This window comes from Chlorocebus sabaeus, chromosome 13 (genome assembly GCF_047675955.1).
Source record: "Chlorocebus sabaeus isolate Y175 chromosome 13, mChlSab1.0.hap1, whole genome shotgun sequence".
Lineage (NCBI taxonomy): Eukaryota > Metazoa > Chordata > Mammalia > Primates > Cercopithecidae > Chlorocebus > Chlorocebus sabaeus.
Genome location: NC_132916.1, coordinates 35773662 through 35790586, shown reverse-complemented (window position 1 = coordinate 35790586; position 16925 = coordinate 35773662). Strand labels below are relative to the sequence as shown.

The following is a 16925-nucleotide window of genomic DNA, read 5'->3' as shown; positions in this document are numbered from 1 at the left end:
CTCTCTATTCCCCTGGGATGAAAGGACAGGAATTTCAAGATAGTTCACCTGCAATGAGTTCCTGATTTTATTTTCAAACAATGATGCACCATTATCTGAAAGCAGGCTAACTGTTGTGCACTTGCCAGCCTTGCTCTCATGCTTAAAGGCCACACACCACAGTCATTCTTAATCTGCTGCTGCAGCTACCAGTCACTCCATGACGGAGCATCAAAAGATGGATAATGTAGTTACTCTGCTCTGTTCTTTGCGTGGGGTGGGCTAAACAGGAGTGAGGTCTGGGTAATGTACCAACATGTCGGATAGAAAGATTCTTAACTCAGGGTTACTCATTTTTGGAGGGTGTAGAGACAGGAAATGTTAAAGCCTGCTTCTCCCGGGATTAAGGAGTTAGTGACTTTCAAATGCTCTGAAAATAAAAAGAAGAGGAGAAGACAGTCATATTTGCAGGCATTCTTCCAACAGGCATTCAGAAAGATTATGGTGGGGTAGTTTGTCTAAATTAAATCTATGTTTTACACATTGCAGAATGGAAATCTCAGGAATATCCTGAATTCAAATCATTTTTCTGCTGCAGGCAATTTTAGATTAGCTTCTAAAAACATATATGAATTGCAGGCAACTGCTGCAGGAAAAAAAGAGAACACAGATGAGGCACATTCAACTTTACATTCCTTTCAGATCCAATGAAATGACCCCTAATGTTTGATCACATTTCCTTATCAAAACAATCCTGCAGTCTGAAGGATTTTTCCGTGAGAAAGTGTCTGAGGATTGGAATCAAGAAGCTGCCCCCTGGGCCTCTCCTGTTTCTTCCGAATGCGTTGTCACCAAGATATTTTTAGTTCATGAAACCCAGGCTGTCCTTTCTCCCACTGACAGTCTTTGCCGCCCGTGTCCAGCAGGCCTCCTAGGAGCACACACGTGCTTGGCCGTGACTAAGCTCACTCTGTAGCTGTGTGCGCGCACCTTGTGTGTGCACAGACTTTCCCGGATACCAGAAGTTGTAGACTGGCTGAAGAAGGGTGGGCTTCCATCCATGGGGTGATCCTTAGGTCTGTGCTGGTTTGGCTTGGCTCCCTGATAAGGCATCTGAACTCAAGTGGAGGGCCAGGACTGACCGAAGTTCCCAGCCTGTGCCCCTCTCCTCGCACCCCTCAGACCGAGGCTGCCTGGGTCTTGGCAGCTCCCTCAGCAATGAGGGATACTTGTCTCCGCTGCCTCATTGTTTCCCTGCAGTCAGGATGCCAATGTTTTTTCCCTTTCCCCTTCCCAGAGCCAACAGGTCTCCCTCCCAGCTCTGAACTCTCTTCCTACTCTGAGCTGTCTGTCCAAACTCTTCCTGGCCTCCCAGCTTACCCTATGAGCCTCTTGCCTTTTACCTATATTCATGCTTTCCCTTCCAACTGCCCCTTCTCATACCCAGCACTACATACAAATTACAAGTTCATTAAGTGTCTCTCCTACACCAATAAAAGGCAAATACAAAAAAATCCTTCAGCATTTCCCCACTTTCCTTACTTCTCTTCCATTCTCCTTCCTTCCTTTCTCTCCCTTCCTCTTCCTCTCTTGATTCTTCCTTTCTGCCCCTTCCTCTCCTTCACTCCGTGGCTGGGGCTGAATTTGGATCACACGTGTGCTTAGAGAAACCATCTTATCTGAAGAAACAAAAACACAAAAACCAAAACAATGACAATGACAAAACAAAACAAAGAACAAACAAAAAACATGGACTGGTTTGAGGTTGTTCTGTAAATGTTTATTATAACTTCTGATGTGATGGAGTCAGTGTGTTCCCATTAGTCCTTCTCCTCCTCATTTAGTAACTCAGAGGAGTCCCAGAGCAAACTTCCTCAAATCAGGTCGGTTCACACTGCACTGCCTTCAGCCTGATGTGAGTCTTACTGTGCTGGGTTATGTCCAAGGGCCAGTAAATGTTCCCTTCCTTCCAGGGCTCACCACTGTTTCAAGTCCTCCGGCAAGCCCAGTGGAAGAACTTCTCTGTCTGGGAAATTCTGCAAGTAAACTTGGAAGTATTTGTTCATTTGAGTTTGAATCTGAGCCAAACAGTTCACTCAAAACCAACCTTCCACTCAACAAAACAGTGTTATGAAAGTTTGCATGCATTTGGGCAGTAAACAAAGGACATTAATGAGTTTAAATATATATTTTTTTAAATCCATGACTTTTGGACATTTATTAAAAAGATTACTCTCTGGGGAATGAAGTAAGGCCTTGGGAACCTTGTAATTGAAAGTTTCTGATCCAAAGTAGATCTCAGGATCCTCCCAGCTGTAAATGTATAGATTTCTTTTTAATGTCCACCTGAAATATTCATGCTGTGTGTCTCCAGGACTCTTCAAACCTATTCCTGACTCAAAAAAACCTTAAGAAAAAATCCAAGCAGTTGTGATCACCAAGGCCTGATTATGGAGGAGCTGTTAATACGGTTTATTAATTACTCAGGCTGCTCACTCCTGCCCTTCCTCTGTTCCTTGCTGCGCTATTTGTCTTCTTCTGGGGACATAACACCTTCATTAAATCCCATCCGTCCTTGCCTTAGAGTTGTCCCCTGGAAGATAACTCCCCTCTAGATGCATCACCATTTATCATCACCCTTTGTTGGTGCTCTGTCAACCAGTTTTCAATTTATTTTGAATTCAGTTTATGATTAAAATTTAATGAGATCCAATCAAATGCTTTTCTCAAATCAAGATGCCTCTGCAGCCTCATCTGTATCCTCTATTGTAATGGCATGAAGGAAAGCCACGGCAGATTTCCAGCCTGGTGATGCTGTACAGAACACAGGTGGCCTGCTTCCATGCCTCCTCAGCTTCAAGGCGAATGGCTCTGAAGCATATTTATTCCAGAATCTGCTAGGGGTTATGCAGGTGGCTTCCCCATCCCCTTTTTTCCCTCCCAATAGCTGAACCAGTCAGTGCTCCCAACCGAGATGCAAGCAGTTAAGTGCACAGGCTCTGGTGCCAAACCGCTTAGATTTGAATCACAGCTCTGCTACGGAATAGCCATGTGACCTTGGAAAAGTTACTTACCTTCTCTATACCTCGCTTTTCCCTTTTCCCGTCTGTAAAATAAGTCTGACAATAGTACCTAGGAAATTAGAGTGGGTGTGAGGATTAAGTAAATTAATACATCTATCACACTTGGAACAGCATTTCCCACATAGTAACCGTTCAATAAATATTAGCAATGATTGCTAACAAAGAGTAAAGTTTCTTAAGTATGTCAGTTTCATTAGGTTTGTATTTTGGCTTATCAGCATACAATCTATATCAACAGTAAACTACAACCCTAGAGCCAATGGTTACCATGACCTGTTTTTAGCACCAGCCTGTTGCTCAGAATGGTTTTTATATATTTAAAGGGTGTTTTTTCTTAAAAAATAAAAATAAAAAAAGGAGCAGAATATGAAACAGACACAGCATGTGGCCCATAAGGCGTAAGCTATTTACTATCTGTCCCCTTTGCAGAAAAAGTTTGCCAACCCCTGATTTATATGGCTTAATGGAAAGAACTTGGAGATCTAAAGGCTTGATTTGGCTTCACCCATCACTTGTTAAGTGACTATGGAAAAGCTTCTCAATGTGTCTAAGCCTCTGTAAAACAGGAATGGCAAAGTGGTAACACTTACCCTGCTTATGGCCTAGGCTTGTTTTAAGGACCAAAGGAGATGATGTGTATCATATGTGCTGGAAATGACTCATATATACACATGTTTGTTAAAAAGATATGGTCTCTATACATTAGCTTCAAAGAATAGTATTAGCACCTGGGTGTATTAGCACCAGGGAATACTGTCTTTAAAAAGAGAGCTCCAAAGCCAGATAATAACTGCAGTTGTAGCTGCATTAAAAATAACAAAATGGCCATTGCTTTTTGAAAGCTTGATATGGGCCAGGCTCTACATTCAACACTTCTTTTACATCTACTCTTTATCCTCACCACACCCCTAAGGAGAAGTGTTGCTCTTTTCCCTATTTTGCAGATGAGAAAAGTGAGGCCCAGAGATGTCAGATAACTTTGTCAGGATCACAAATCTAACCATGCAGCTAGCTGGCACAGGGAGAATTTAACCCTAGGGAGTCTGAACCCAGAGCCTTTGCATTTAAGTATTGCATATTTTCCCACATCCTAGGAATATGTGTCAATTTAGGGTAAGCCCATCTGGAAGGCAGAAGCCACAGTTCACTGGATGTGGGCATGAAGCCTGTTCATGTGTGCCCTGGGAGAGACTTGCTTCCCACACAGGCCACGGTGGAGTCTAATGGACCTGAAGAAAGGGAGGCAGGCATGGTGGGCGAAAAGCTTTTTGATGAACTGTGAGGTCAGAAAGGCAGCGTTGTGAAGACTAATAGGCTCTGTTTCAAAAAACTAGTAAGTTAAGGAAGACTGTGCTAGAAGAGGAAAAGATTGCTAGAAACAGACATGAGCAAAGAGTTGGAGGCAGCTCAGGGGGGTTGACTGAGAGCTGTGTACAGAAAAATAAAAAAAGAGAGAAGGTGAAGCATGGGAAAATCTGTCACTGGGACGCCAAGGGAGCATTGTCACATGGATGTCAGGCTGCTGACATCTGGATGTGATATTATTCGCAAAACTAGGCAGCTCGGGGCAGAGTAGAGGAGCCCAGAGAAAGGTCTCAGGCCCGAGGAGGCAAAAAGGAAGACAAAGCGAGGGACCTGGAGAGAGAAACTGACAGATTTGAGGAAAGATGCCTGTCCGATCCAAAAGTTAGAACCACAGCTCACAGTCCAAATGGTGATGAGAGTCCAGAGATGAAAAGCTCCTGTCAGGGTGGGTGCAGTGGCTCACGCCTGTAATCTCAGCACTTTGGAAGCCCAAGGCAGAAGGATTGCTTGAGTCCAGGAGTTCGAGACTAGCCTGGGCAACATGGCGAGACTCCGTCTCTACAAAAATAAAAAAAAAAAATTAACCAGGCGTGGTGGTGCATGCCTGTGGTCCCAGCAACATGGGAGGCTAAGGTGGGAGGAATACCTGATCCCAGGGGGGCAATGTGGCAGTGAACTGTGATTGCGCCACTGGGCAACAAAACCTTGTCTCAAAAAAGAAAAAAAAAGAAGCCAGAAAGAAAAGCTACTGTCGTCTTTGGGGTTTAGTTGTGTGTCCCTGGGAATCACCTCTGTCCCCAGCTCATGCGCACCCATGCTTACCCCAGGCACGTGTTCTCAGCCTCTGCTGAATGGTTTTTGATATTTGAAGAGACATGTTCACTCTCTCCTGGGTGGTCTCATGAGTTCCTCATTCGCATTGGTTCTTAATGTTTGTGAGCATCAGAATCACCAGCAGAGCCTTTCCTTTTCATTTTTTATCTTTTAAGTCAATATAGGCGCCCTTGTGACAAAACTTAAATGGTATAAAATGTTCTGAAAAGCAAACCTCTTTCCTACCGCATTCCTAGCCATCTGGTTCCCTTCCCAGAGGCAACCACTGTTCCTCATTTGAGATGGGCAGATATACGACCTTTTATCATACAAAGGAGGGCATACCCTATACACTGTGCTACTCTTGGATTTTTTTAACTTAATACATTTTAGAGATAGTTCCATTTCAGTTCACACAGCCCTTCCTCATTCTTAAAGGATGTGGAGTGCTCATTGTGCAGATATACTACAGTTTTAAACATCAGAACCTTTAGACATGTGGGTTGTGTCCGGTCTTTGCTATTATGAACACTGCGGCGTTGGCTGTTTTCATAGCCTCTTCATTTCATACAAGATATACATACCTCTGCAGGGGAAATTCTTAGAAGTGAAATTACTAGGTCAAAGGGCATACGCTTTTAAAATTCTGATAGTTACTGCCAAATTGCACAGATTACATTTCCCTTGACAAAGTATGAAAGAACTTGTTTACCTGTGAGACTTAAAAATACACTAGTCTTTTACATATGATAAACAAAAATACTCAGAGTCTCTGGGTGTGGGGCCTGGGCATCTGTATCGGGAGCCTCAGAGAGGGATTCTGAGCCAGGAACTCTTCTGGGTTTCCTCGCCCTCCAGCCCTGCTTTCCCCCGAGGATTTGCTGGTGAGCCCGAGACGACACAGGGCACTGCCAACATGGAGGCTCCCAGGGTCCTAGTTGGCAGGTCTCCTGTTCCCCTGAGGAGTCGGTGCTTGCTTCCTGGGTCATGGCTGGAAAACAGGGCTTTTCCACTTCAATCCAGGTGCCGCCCTCTGGTAGAGACTGGAGCAAAGGTCATGCCAGAGTTACAAGCACCTAAATATGGAGAAAGCCTGGAAAAAAAAAATGGAAAAACAGAAAAATGGGTCAGGTCAGAACAAGCAAGAACCAGGCTCACATGCACAGCTGTTCCATCCAGTTGTATGTCCTCAGGACTCACCTCTGTCCCCAGTTCATGCCCACCTGTGCGTACCCGGAGTACACGCTCTTACCCTCTGCTGAATGGTTTTTTGTATTTTAAAAACACAGTGGTGAGATACTGAGTGGTTTTTTTTTAAATGTTTAGTATTTTTACACTATTGTCATTAAAGACAAAACAGATAAAACTGCCATCCCTGACATAACCCATTAATCTGTCTGTGGCCCCCTGACGTGGCACTTGTAATTGTTCTCTATGACTGCCTAAGGAGAGTTGGCAGGGTTGCCCATTTTCTGCCAGTTCAGGCAGGGGTCTGAGGCCGGAAGGGGGCCGTGTGGTAGCGGCAGGCGTGCCCCACCCTTTTCTGTTCTGGGTGGAGCTCTGCAGAGGCACAAAGACCAGCACCTCCCTGCCTGCAATCTAAGAGTAGATGCTTCCATCATGACTGATGGTATCACCTTTATTCTGCAAGTAAGGATTGTGGCCAATCCTGCCCATGGGCAGGACCTTTGGGCATGGCCCAGACCTAACTTGGGTGCTTGACACATAGTGGGCACTTAACCAATGTTCTTGAGAGGAAAATAAAAGGAGAGGGAAGGGTAACCCATGTGGCATAATTTTAAGAACTCTGAGGACCAGGCCCACCAGATACTCCTTGCTCCCCAACATTGTTGTTGACAACATTCTCATTGTCACTGATCCAGCTACACGAACCTGTCTGTCCTCTCTCTGAAATAGGCATCAATTATTTATTCATTCAATGAATCTTTATTGAGCACCTACTACGTGCCAGGTGCAGTTGTAGGTGCTGAAAATATAGCTGTAAATAGAACAGTCAAAAATCATGCTCCCAGGCCAGATGCGGTGGCTTACTTACAATCCCAGCACTTTGGGAGGCTGAGGTAGGAGGACTGCTTGAGGTAAAGAGTTCAATACCAGTTGGGGTAGCATAGTGAGACTTCATCTCTACAAAAAAATTTTAAAAGTCAGGCACGCAGACCAGCACAGTGGCTCACGCCTGTAATCCCAGCACTTTGGGAGGCCGAGGCAGGCGGATCACCTGAGATCAGGAGTTTGAGAGCAGCCTGGCCAACATGGTGAAACTGTTTCTACTAAAAATACAAAAATTAGCTGGACGCAGTGGCGCACACCTGTAATCACAGCTACTCAGGAGGCTGAGGCACAAGAATCGCTTGAACCTGGGAGGCAGAGGTTGCAGTGAGCCGAGATTGTGCCACTGCACTCCAGCCTGGGCGACAGAGCAAGACTCCATCTCAAAAAAAAAAAAAAAAATTAGGCACAATGGCGTGCACCTGTAGTCCTAGCTACTTGTGAGGCTGACGTGGGAGGATCCTTGAGCTCAGGAGTTTGAGGCTGCAGTGAACCATGATCTAGGTACTGCACTCCAGCTTGGGTGACAGAGCAAGATCCCCATATCACAAAGAAAAAGAAAAGAGAAAACTGCACCCTTAGGAAGTGTATATTCTGGGAGAAGGGAGAGGTGATGAGCAAACAAGAGATTATTAGATATTTGTGTGTATCATATACATTTGGGTGACAGTGGTAACTGCTGGAGAATAAGGTAAAGCAGGGAAGGGAGATGGGAATGAGAGAGCACGACCAGCAAGACCTCCTTGAGGTGACAGCCAAGGAAAGACCTCATGGAGAAAGGAAGCCAGCCATGCAGCTGTGTGGGGGAAGGGTGCTCAGCCCAGTTTTTTAAAAAATTACTTTTATCTTTTGAGACAGGGTCTCGCTCTGTCACTCAGGCTGGAGTGCCGCGGCACGATCTCGTCTCACTGCAGGCTGGACCTCCAGGGCTCAAGTGACCGCTCACCTCAGCCTCTCAAGTAGCTGGGGCTACAGGCGCATGCCACCGCACCTGGCTAATTTGTTTAATTTTTTTGTAGAGACAGGGCCTCATTATGTTGCCAAGGCTGGTCTTGAACTCTTGGGCTTAAGTAATCCTCCTGCCTCAGCCTCCAAAGTGCTGGAGTTACAGGCGTGAGCCACCACGCCCAGCCCCAGACCAGTTTTCACTGCAGAATTCCCACCAGAGGATGACCTCAGATTTCCAGTTCTGTGAGATGACTGCCCTCATCACTTTTTTTTTAAAGCCTCCTCCAAGCCCCCTGATGGCTCCTCAGCTAGAAGAGTGGAATATGCAACTTTTTTTAATGTGGGTGGAAAAGCACTTCTAAGGTATTCACATGGGAAAACCCAGGGAGAATGTAAATAGTTGTACCTGAATGGGATTGAAAGTGAATCCCATGACAATAGAGTACAGGAATTAGTCCTGCTAGTCAGCTCACTTTTTGCATCTCTTTGCCTCCCGTTCAGCTGTGGGCCCACAAGTGCATGCAGAAGATGACACAACACTCAGCTAGGCCTTGAAAAAATACTTTTGTTTTCCGACCAGCTGAAGAGCATGTTGTGTGGCACATCCAATTTCGTAACTGTGGAAAAATTGCAAGAAAGAATGGGAAAAAATGGTGAACTTTTTTTTTTTTTTTTTTTTTTGAGATAGAGTCTCGCTCTTGTTGCCCAGGCTGGAGTGCAGTGGCGCAATCTCAGCTCACTGCAACCTCCACCTCCCGGGTTCAAGCAATTCTCCTGCCTCAGCCTCAGTATGGGATTACAGGCACGTCCCACCACGCCCAGCTAATTTTTGTACTTTTAGTAGAGACAGGGTTTTGCCATGTTGGCCAGGCTGGTCTCGAATACCTGACCTCAGGTGATCCACCCGCCTTAGCCTCCCAAAGTGCTGGGATTACAGGCCTGAGCCACTGCGCTCAGCCGAACATTTTAAAAATAATAAACAGTTGCGATATTTACTGGTGTTTTTGGTAGGCTCTTGTTCATTTTTATAAGGTCCGCTCACTTTAGCTGATGAGGTCCCCTTTTCTGCAGAACCCATGAGCAGAGGACATACACAGCCTGAAAAGGACAAGGACAGGGAAAGGGAGAGATGGAGGGAAGGAGGGAAGGCCAGCCTGAAATTAGAAGTTGAGTTTTCTGTTGTGTCGGAAAATGGAGCAAGGGTCATCATGCGGCAGGTGGGTAAGTTTGATACCAGATACCAAGTGGGAGAAGAGTGTCAAAGAGCATTCATTTGGCAGGGAGTGAAGAGGTATCTTTCTGGAGGCCGTTAAGTACATTTGGTGGCAAACTGCTGGCCCCATCTGTGTGAAAGGGGAGCATTTCAAGATGCATGCTGTCATGATCGCATTGGATTAGGTACAAGGTCCAAGAGAAAGTGAATTCATGCCCTCCGAAACTTGTCTTAGAACCATAATTTGTGTAACCTGACTTTAGGCACAGTGAGTCCTCAGTGAATGTTTGTGGTTGAAATGCGACATGGATCCAAAGTAGGAATTTTTAAATCCAGACACAATCCCTTTTCTCCCTCTGGTATTTGAAGTATGCTATATACTAGCCTTGCATAGAATAACCCTCTGGGATTTCTTCTTTTTCACTTGCTTGCTCTTTTACAACACCTGCTCTGCAGCCTCCTGCAAACCCCCAGTTGCTCCTGTGCAGTCCTGTGGACTGCCTTCTTCCTCCCCCTCCAGTCAAGGCATCACCTCAACCAGTTTAATGATGAGAGAGGGCTGGTTTTCTTTCTCATTGTGTTAGGGTAATTAAGAGTTCTTCTTCTTACAGCTAAAAGCAGTATTGCCTGGACTGTGGGCTAAATGCTCTGCAGGCTAAGGTCTAGTTTAGCGAGCCTTGCTGGTTCAACTACATCACAAACCAGATGGTCATGGCTACCTTTGTTGCAGGCATAGTGCCCAGAGGGAATTAAGTCCTCCAAATGACCTAAAATTAGGTAGAAAATGTCACTCTGACCTTTTTTCGATATGTTTTAAACTTGGGCTTTCTTTCTTTGCTTAAAAGAAAACACTTTTCTTTTTAAAAATTAGGCAATAGTCAAATGGAACAAAATTATAAAAGTTCAAAAGGTGAAAACTTCCTCCCACTGCTCTCCCCCAGCTTCATTCCATCCTCAAAGGCAACCAGTGTAGCAATGTCTGTGATTCCTCCACACGTTTTATACATATCCAAGCAGATATGCACACACACACACACATTCTCCTCTTATTTTTTACACAAAATAGCAGCATAGTATGCACACTGCTCTGCGCGTGGCTTTTAGAAAAAACTCACTTAATACATCTTAGCCATCATTCCATATCAGTTACTAAGATTTATTTCATCATGTATTCCAAGCACACACGAAGCAGCCCACATTATGATAATTTCTCTTTCCTCAATACTTGGCAGTTGATTTTCATCTGTGTTTTCCCCTTGCTGGTGAATGATTTCTACCACAGGATGGTCCAATCATATTCTTTGAATTGCCTTCCAGATAAAATATCTTAATAAGCATTAGTGCTTTTGCCTGGAGGATAAGTAAACAATTTTATGGATTAGGGCTCTGCAGGCACATTGGTGTCTCAATGTTAATTTAAACCACATCCTGAATGAGGTCCCTTAAGGTCATAAAGTGAGGACTCCAAGAATTGATCTGTCTTCTAAGGCTATGGCATGTTTTCTCTTGTTCCAGAAACTAGAATGAACCGAAGCATTCCTGTGGAGGTCGATGAATCAGAACCATACCCAAGTCAGTTGCTGAAACTAATCCCAGAATATTCCCTGGAAGAGGAATCAGAACCACCTGCTTCAAATATAAGGAACATGGCACCCAACAGCTTGTCTGTACCCACAACGCCTCACAATTCCTCCAGAGACTTTTCTCAAGCTCACACAACCCTGAAACTTGCAAATCACCAGCGGCCTGTATCCCAGCAGGTCACCTGCCTGCGCACTCAAGTTCTGGAGGACAGTGAAGACAGCTTCTGCAGGAGACACCCAGGCCCAGGCAAAGCTTTCCCCTCTGGGTGCTCTGCAGTCAGCAAGCCCGAGTCTGAGTCTGTGGTTGGAATCCTCCCTGCAGAGCATCAGTTTTCATTTATGGAAAAACGTAATCAATGGCTGGGATCTCAGCTTTCAGCAGCTTCTCCTGACACTGGCCATGACTCAGACAAATCAGACCAAAGTTTACCTAATGCCTCAGCAGACTCCTCGGGCAGTAGCCAGGTGATGGTACAACGGCCCCAGCCTCACAGGAACCGAGCAGGCCTGGATCTGCCAACCATAGACACGGGATATGATTCCCAGCCCCAGGATGTCCTGGGCATCAGGCAGCTGGAAAGGCCCCTGCCCCTCACCTCCGTGTGTTACCCCCAGGACCTCCCCAGACCTCTCAGGTCCAGGGAGTTCCCTCAGTTTGAACCTCAGAGGTATCCAGCATGTGCACTGCCTCCCAATCTTTCCCCACATGCTCCATGGAACTATCATTACCATTGTCCTGGAAGTCCCGATCACCAGGTGCCATGTAAGTGATCTTTACCTCCTCTGGGCATTCTGGGCTGGGTGACTGAAGAAATAAGGGCCTCACATCAATGCTTTGTGTCACTAGACTGGGATGAACAGGTCAGAGTGCAGGGAGGGCATTCTGCTTCACCTAGGGGCTTTCCATGTGTGGTTGGATTTGCAAAGGGCCTTCAGAGAATGCCTTTTCTCTTTTTTTTTTTTTTGAGACAGTGTCTCACTGTCACCCAGGCTGGAGTGCAGTGGTACAATCTTGGCTCACTGCAGGCTCTGCCTCCTGGGTTCACGCCATTCTCCTGCCTCAGCCTCCTGAGTAGCTGGGACTACAGGCACCTGCCACCACGCCCGGCTAATTTTTTGGTATTTTTAGTAGAGACGGGGTTTCACCATGTTAGCCAGGATGGTCTCGATCTCCTGACCTCGTGATCTGCCCTCCTTCGCCTCCCAAAGTGTTGGGATTACAGGCATGAGCTACCGCGCCTGGCCGAGAATGCTTTTTTTTAGCCTAAAGCCTGTCCCACTGGAGTCTTCTTCTCTAGGGACCTTTAAGGACAAAACAGGTTCCTCTGTCTGGATTAGTTTAACAAACCTGCCTAGAAGCAGAGAGATGACTCAAGTGAGTTCTAGAAAATGTATTTTTTGTTCTGATCTTTGGGCATGTGGGTTCTTCCTTCTCTTCATGTTTCTTCCCCATCTTAGATTTGGCAGAGAAAGGGCTTTTAGTGAAAAACAAAGCAAAACAAAACAAAAAACCAGAAGGTGCCCAGAATGTCATTGAGACTCTGGGATTCGGGCCATTACATGAAAATGTTGCGTCTGTGATTTTGCTGCTTAAACCCTTTTGGATACTTGAGCCATCTACAGCTACCCTACATTCCAGCCACTCTAAGACTGGTAGTCCCCCTACTTGTCGTGATGGTTCACATCTCCATGCATTTGCCAGGCTCTTCTCTCTATCCGGGATGTTCTTCTCCCTCTGGTGTGTCTGACCCAGTTTCGTTACACCTTTTAAAAAAACTGCTTTATCGAGATCCAATTTACATACTGTAAGGTTTATCCTTAACCCATTTTAAATACAAAATTCAATAAATTTTAGTATTTTCACAGAGTTATGCAACCACCATCATACACATTTTTTTTTTTTTTTTTTTTTTTTGAGATGGAGTCTCGCTTTGTTGCCCAGGCTGGAGTGCAGTGGCCGGATCTCAGCTCACTGCAAGCTCCGCCTCCCGGGTTTACGCCATTCTCCTGCCTCAGCCTCCCGAGTAGCTGGGACTACAGGCGCCCGCCACCTCGCCCGGCTAGTTTTTTGTATTTTTTAGTAGAGACGGGGTTTCACCATATTAGCCAGGATGGTCTCGATCTCCTGACCTCGTGATCCACCCGTCTCGGCCTCCCAAAGTGCTGGGATTACAGGCTTGAGCCACCGTGCCCGGCCTCATACACATTTTTTGAGACTTAGCTCAAGTGTCCCTCTGAAAACCTCCCCAGATCACGTTCTCCTTCAGGTCCTCTCTCTCCCTCCTGCTCTGGTCCTGTTGGGACACCTAACACCAGCATGGCATCTGATTATGTACTTGTCTCCTCCCCTTCCAGACTGCAAGCTTTTGTGCATCTGCAAATGCAAACATGTACTTTCAATTTGTAATTCCCCAGCATTTAAGCACAGTGTCTGGCACATACTAGACTCTCAATAAACTACTTCTGAAATAATAATATGTACCAGTGCAGTAAGGATCTCTCAAAGTGATGAAGTCTTAGATTGAGATAAAGGATTCTATCACCTTTTTTTTTCCCTACCACCATTCCTGATGCTGAGGCCCCTGGAAAATAACAACAGGGCTTTACAGATGAAACACAGGGCTGTGAGATGTGATAATTTTTCTTAGCAAATAAACACTGGACATAAAGTAGGTCAAAGAGTGTAAGAAGTGCCTGACCAAAGGCCTGATGCACAGCTTTAAAATAAATTATAGAAATAATTACAAATGCTGTAATCAACCATAATTTACATATTAGTACATGTATACTAAGTATAAAGCTTCCTAAAGTGAAGAGAGCAACACAGTAATTCATAACTCAAAAAAGAAAAAAACAACAAAGAGGAGATAGAGAAATGTAACTTAAAGAAATAGGTAAGAATGAGTGTGAGATCAGGAATGAGGGTGGGGACTGGGGAAGCAGGAGGGTGTGAGGAGAATGGGGCCTTGGGCTGGAGAGGGAGAAAGAACCCCGATGCCTAAAACTGGGACGCGGTGTATAAATGTTGGGAAGTCAACAGGGTGGGAGCGCATGGATGCCACCGCCTGCTCTAAGCGCCCAGTCATAGGGTGGGTGTGGTGGTGGATTCCCTTAAGTATGAATCACTGAGAACTGAATGTTGGCAAGGTCAAGGCTGTATTTCTCAGTGATTGCCAGGTTTAAAAGGAATAATTTGTGAGAATAATACCATAAACTACTTTTTCACATTCTGTTAATCTGCATTTAAAGGTAAGTTTTCACCAGGCACGGTGGCTCACGCCTGTAATCCCAGTGCTTTGGGAGGCTGAGGTGGGTGGATCACTTGAGGTCAGGAGTTCAAGACTAGCCTGGCCAACATGGTGAAACCCTGTCTCTGCTAAAAATACAAAAAAAATTAGCCAGGTGTTGTGGCAGGTGCCTGTAATCCCAGCTACTCGGGAGACTGAGGCACGAGAATTGCCTGAACCTGGGAGGCAGAGGTTGCAGTGAGCCAAGATTGCGCCTGGGCAATGACAGAGTGAGACTTCATCTCAAAAAAAAAATTTTTTTTCTGATCATTATAATATTTGGTCACACCTAAAATTGAAATAATGCCCAGAAGTTCAAAAAAGAAAATAAAAAGTTTTCATATTTCTGCCACCCAAATAAAATTCCCTATTAGGGTTTTGACATATTAATTTTCAGTGTTTTTTTCTTTGCATATATTTTTAATCTGAAATTAAAATAATTTTCAGTGACATTGAGTGTACTTATTCCAGAATCATTTAAAACTGCTTCATCGTATTTCATCAGATGAATCTACCAAATTATTATTAACCTATTCTTTATTGTCAGACGTTTAAAGTAGTTTCCAGTTTTCTGATCCAGTAAGCAATGATGTGGCCAACATTGCATACATACGTTTTTAACTGCACTTCCGATTAACCCCTTAGATTAATGCAAAGAAGTGTGAATACTTAAGTCAAGGCTTTGTGATACAGTCCCAAGCAGCTGACTTTGACTACTAGCAAGGGAAAGCCTCATTGTGATAGACAAAAACAGCACTGACTCATTGTTATAATGGACTCTATGGAAAATACTTCCCACTGGAAAATACTTTTCCTGTTGTTGGAGCTGAAACGGCGCCATTGGCAATCCAGTCTTTGGAGGTGAGCGTTGTCCCATTGGGGCAGGTTCCTTTAAAAGGCAAACACTCCTGACTGGGAACACTTTTTGTCTCTATTGCCCCAGGACCCGCTTTCTTTCAACATTTCACCATCCCCTTGCTGTCTGTATTATTTCCTTCTGTTAAGGGGTTGGGGAGAGACATGTAGGATCCTGGGGGCAAAAAGAGGTGTTGAAAGGCAGAGGGAAGAGAATGGGGATAGGAGAGGGGAATAATTCACAGAAGATATACAGATAGCCAATATGAGAATTAAACCAAGCTCGGCATCATTAGATTTAAGAAGTGCAAAATTCTTAAAGATACCTTTTCCCTGATTCGTTGTGCAAAAATTAAAAACTCTGGACAACATCCAGTGTTGGTGGAGTTACAGAGAAATGAATATTCCCAGTCACTCTTGATAGGAGTGTAAATTGGTGCAATCTCCTAGAAGGCAATTTCACTATCAAAATTTTATATGTGCTTCCTCTTTGGCCCAGCAGTTTCACTTATAGGAATCTATCCTATAGAAACATTAAACAAGCATATGCAAATACAAGAACAAGAATGTTTATGAAAGCATTGTTGCATTAGAGTAAAAACAAAAACAGCTACAATGCCTAGCAATAAGGGAACAGATAAGTCATTTGTGATTTATGTATACAATGGACTACTAGGCCCATGTTGCACTGAATACACCTTCTGACATCAAAAAGATTAAGTTTAAAGGCAATAGCTGCAGTGATGATCCCATCCATATATATATTTTTTAAACTATATATGTTTATATATACATATTAAGTCTAGCAGGATCTAGTGGTGATCTTGGTGGGGAGGGGAGCAGGGAATTAAGAGGAGATAGGTATATTTTCCTTCTAATTTCATATACTTTTGTTGATTTTTAAAAATAGCAAATGGCTGGGTGCAGTGCCTCACACCTGTAATCCCGACACCTTGGGAGGCAGAGGAGGGCAGATCACTTGAGGTCAGGAGTTCAAGACCAGCCTAGCCAATATGATGAAATGTTGTCTACTAAAAATACAAAAATTAGCTGGGCATGGTGGCATGCGCCTGTAATCTCAGCTACTCAGGGAGGCTGAGGCATGAGAATCACTTGAACCCAGAAGGTGGAGGTTGCAGTGAGCTGAGATCGTGCCACTGTACTCCAGCCTGGGCAACAGAATGAGAGTCAGTTTTAAAAACAAAAACAAAACCACATAAAAAATATAAAAATAAAAATAGCAAACAGGTATTACTTCTATAATTAAGAAATGAGTCAAGACTGAAAAGAACAAAGGAAAACTGAGCACATACAGAAGGCAAGCTTGTACCAATTCACCTTGCATGTCCCTTGGCCCTGGCTCCCATCTAACCACAGAGAAGAGGGTCAGGGTTGCCTGTGCTGATGGCTTTTTTGCAGGGCATTGCAACCCTAGAATATTTATGAGGCCTCCAGCAGCAATGACTCCCATGAAGGGTGCTGTGGGGATTAAATGAGATAATGTATTAAAGGCACTAGGAAAGTGGCTGGCTGGTGGTAAGCCCTCAATACTAACAGCTTTTAGTTATTATTGTTATTATTTAAATGCATCCTGCAGCCCAGTTCTGCAGGGTGCTCCTTTACTTCCAGATCCCACTCACTGGCACAGATTTTAAGCATTCAGGGCAGGTGTACAAATGCTTAGTTTCATGTCAGGGCTATAGCTGCACTTAATTGCCAACAAAACCACTTCAAAAGAGCTGTTCACCTAAGGGATGCTTGTGCAGTTGGAAACCATGGCTACGTGGCT

General features: G+C 44.6%; 1 protein-coding gene across 1 annotated transcript in view; it reads left to right on the top strand.

The window, feature by feature from the left end:
- The window catches only part of TRAF3IP2 (TRAF3 interacting protein 2), a 47512-nt gene that overhangs the window by 1830 nt on the left and 28757 nt on the right, over positions 1–16925 (top strand). Inside the window, exon 2 of the mRNA XM_008007331.3 lies at positions 10927–11757. Within this exon, the coding sequence (XP_008005522.1) occupies positions 10935–11757 (823 nt within the window). The 5' untranslated portion in view covers positions 10927–10934. The remainder of the gene's footprint in view (positions 1–10926; positions 11758–16925) is intronic.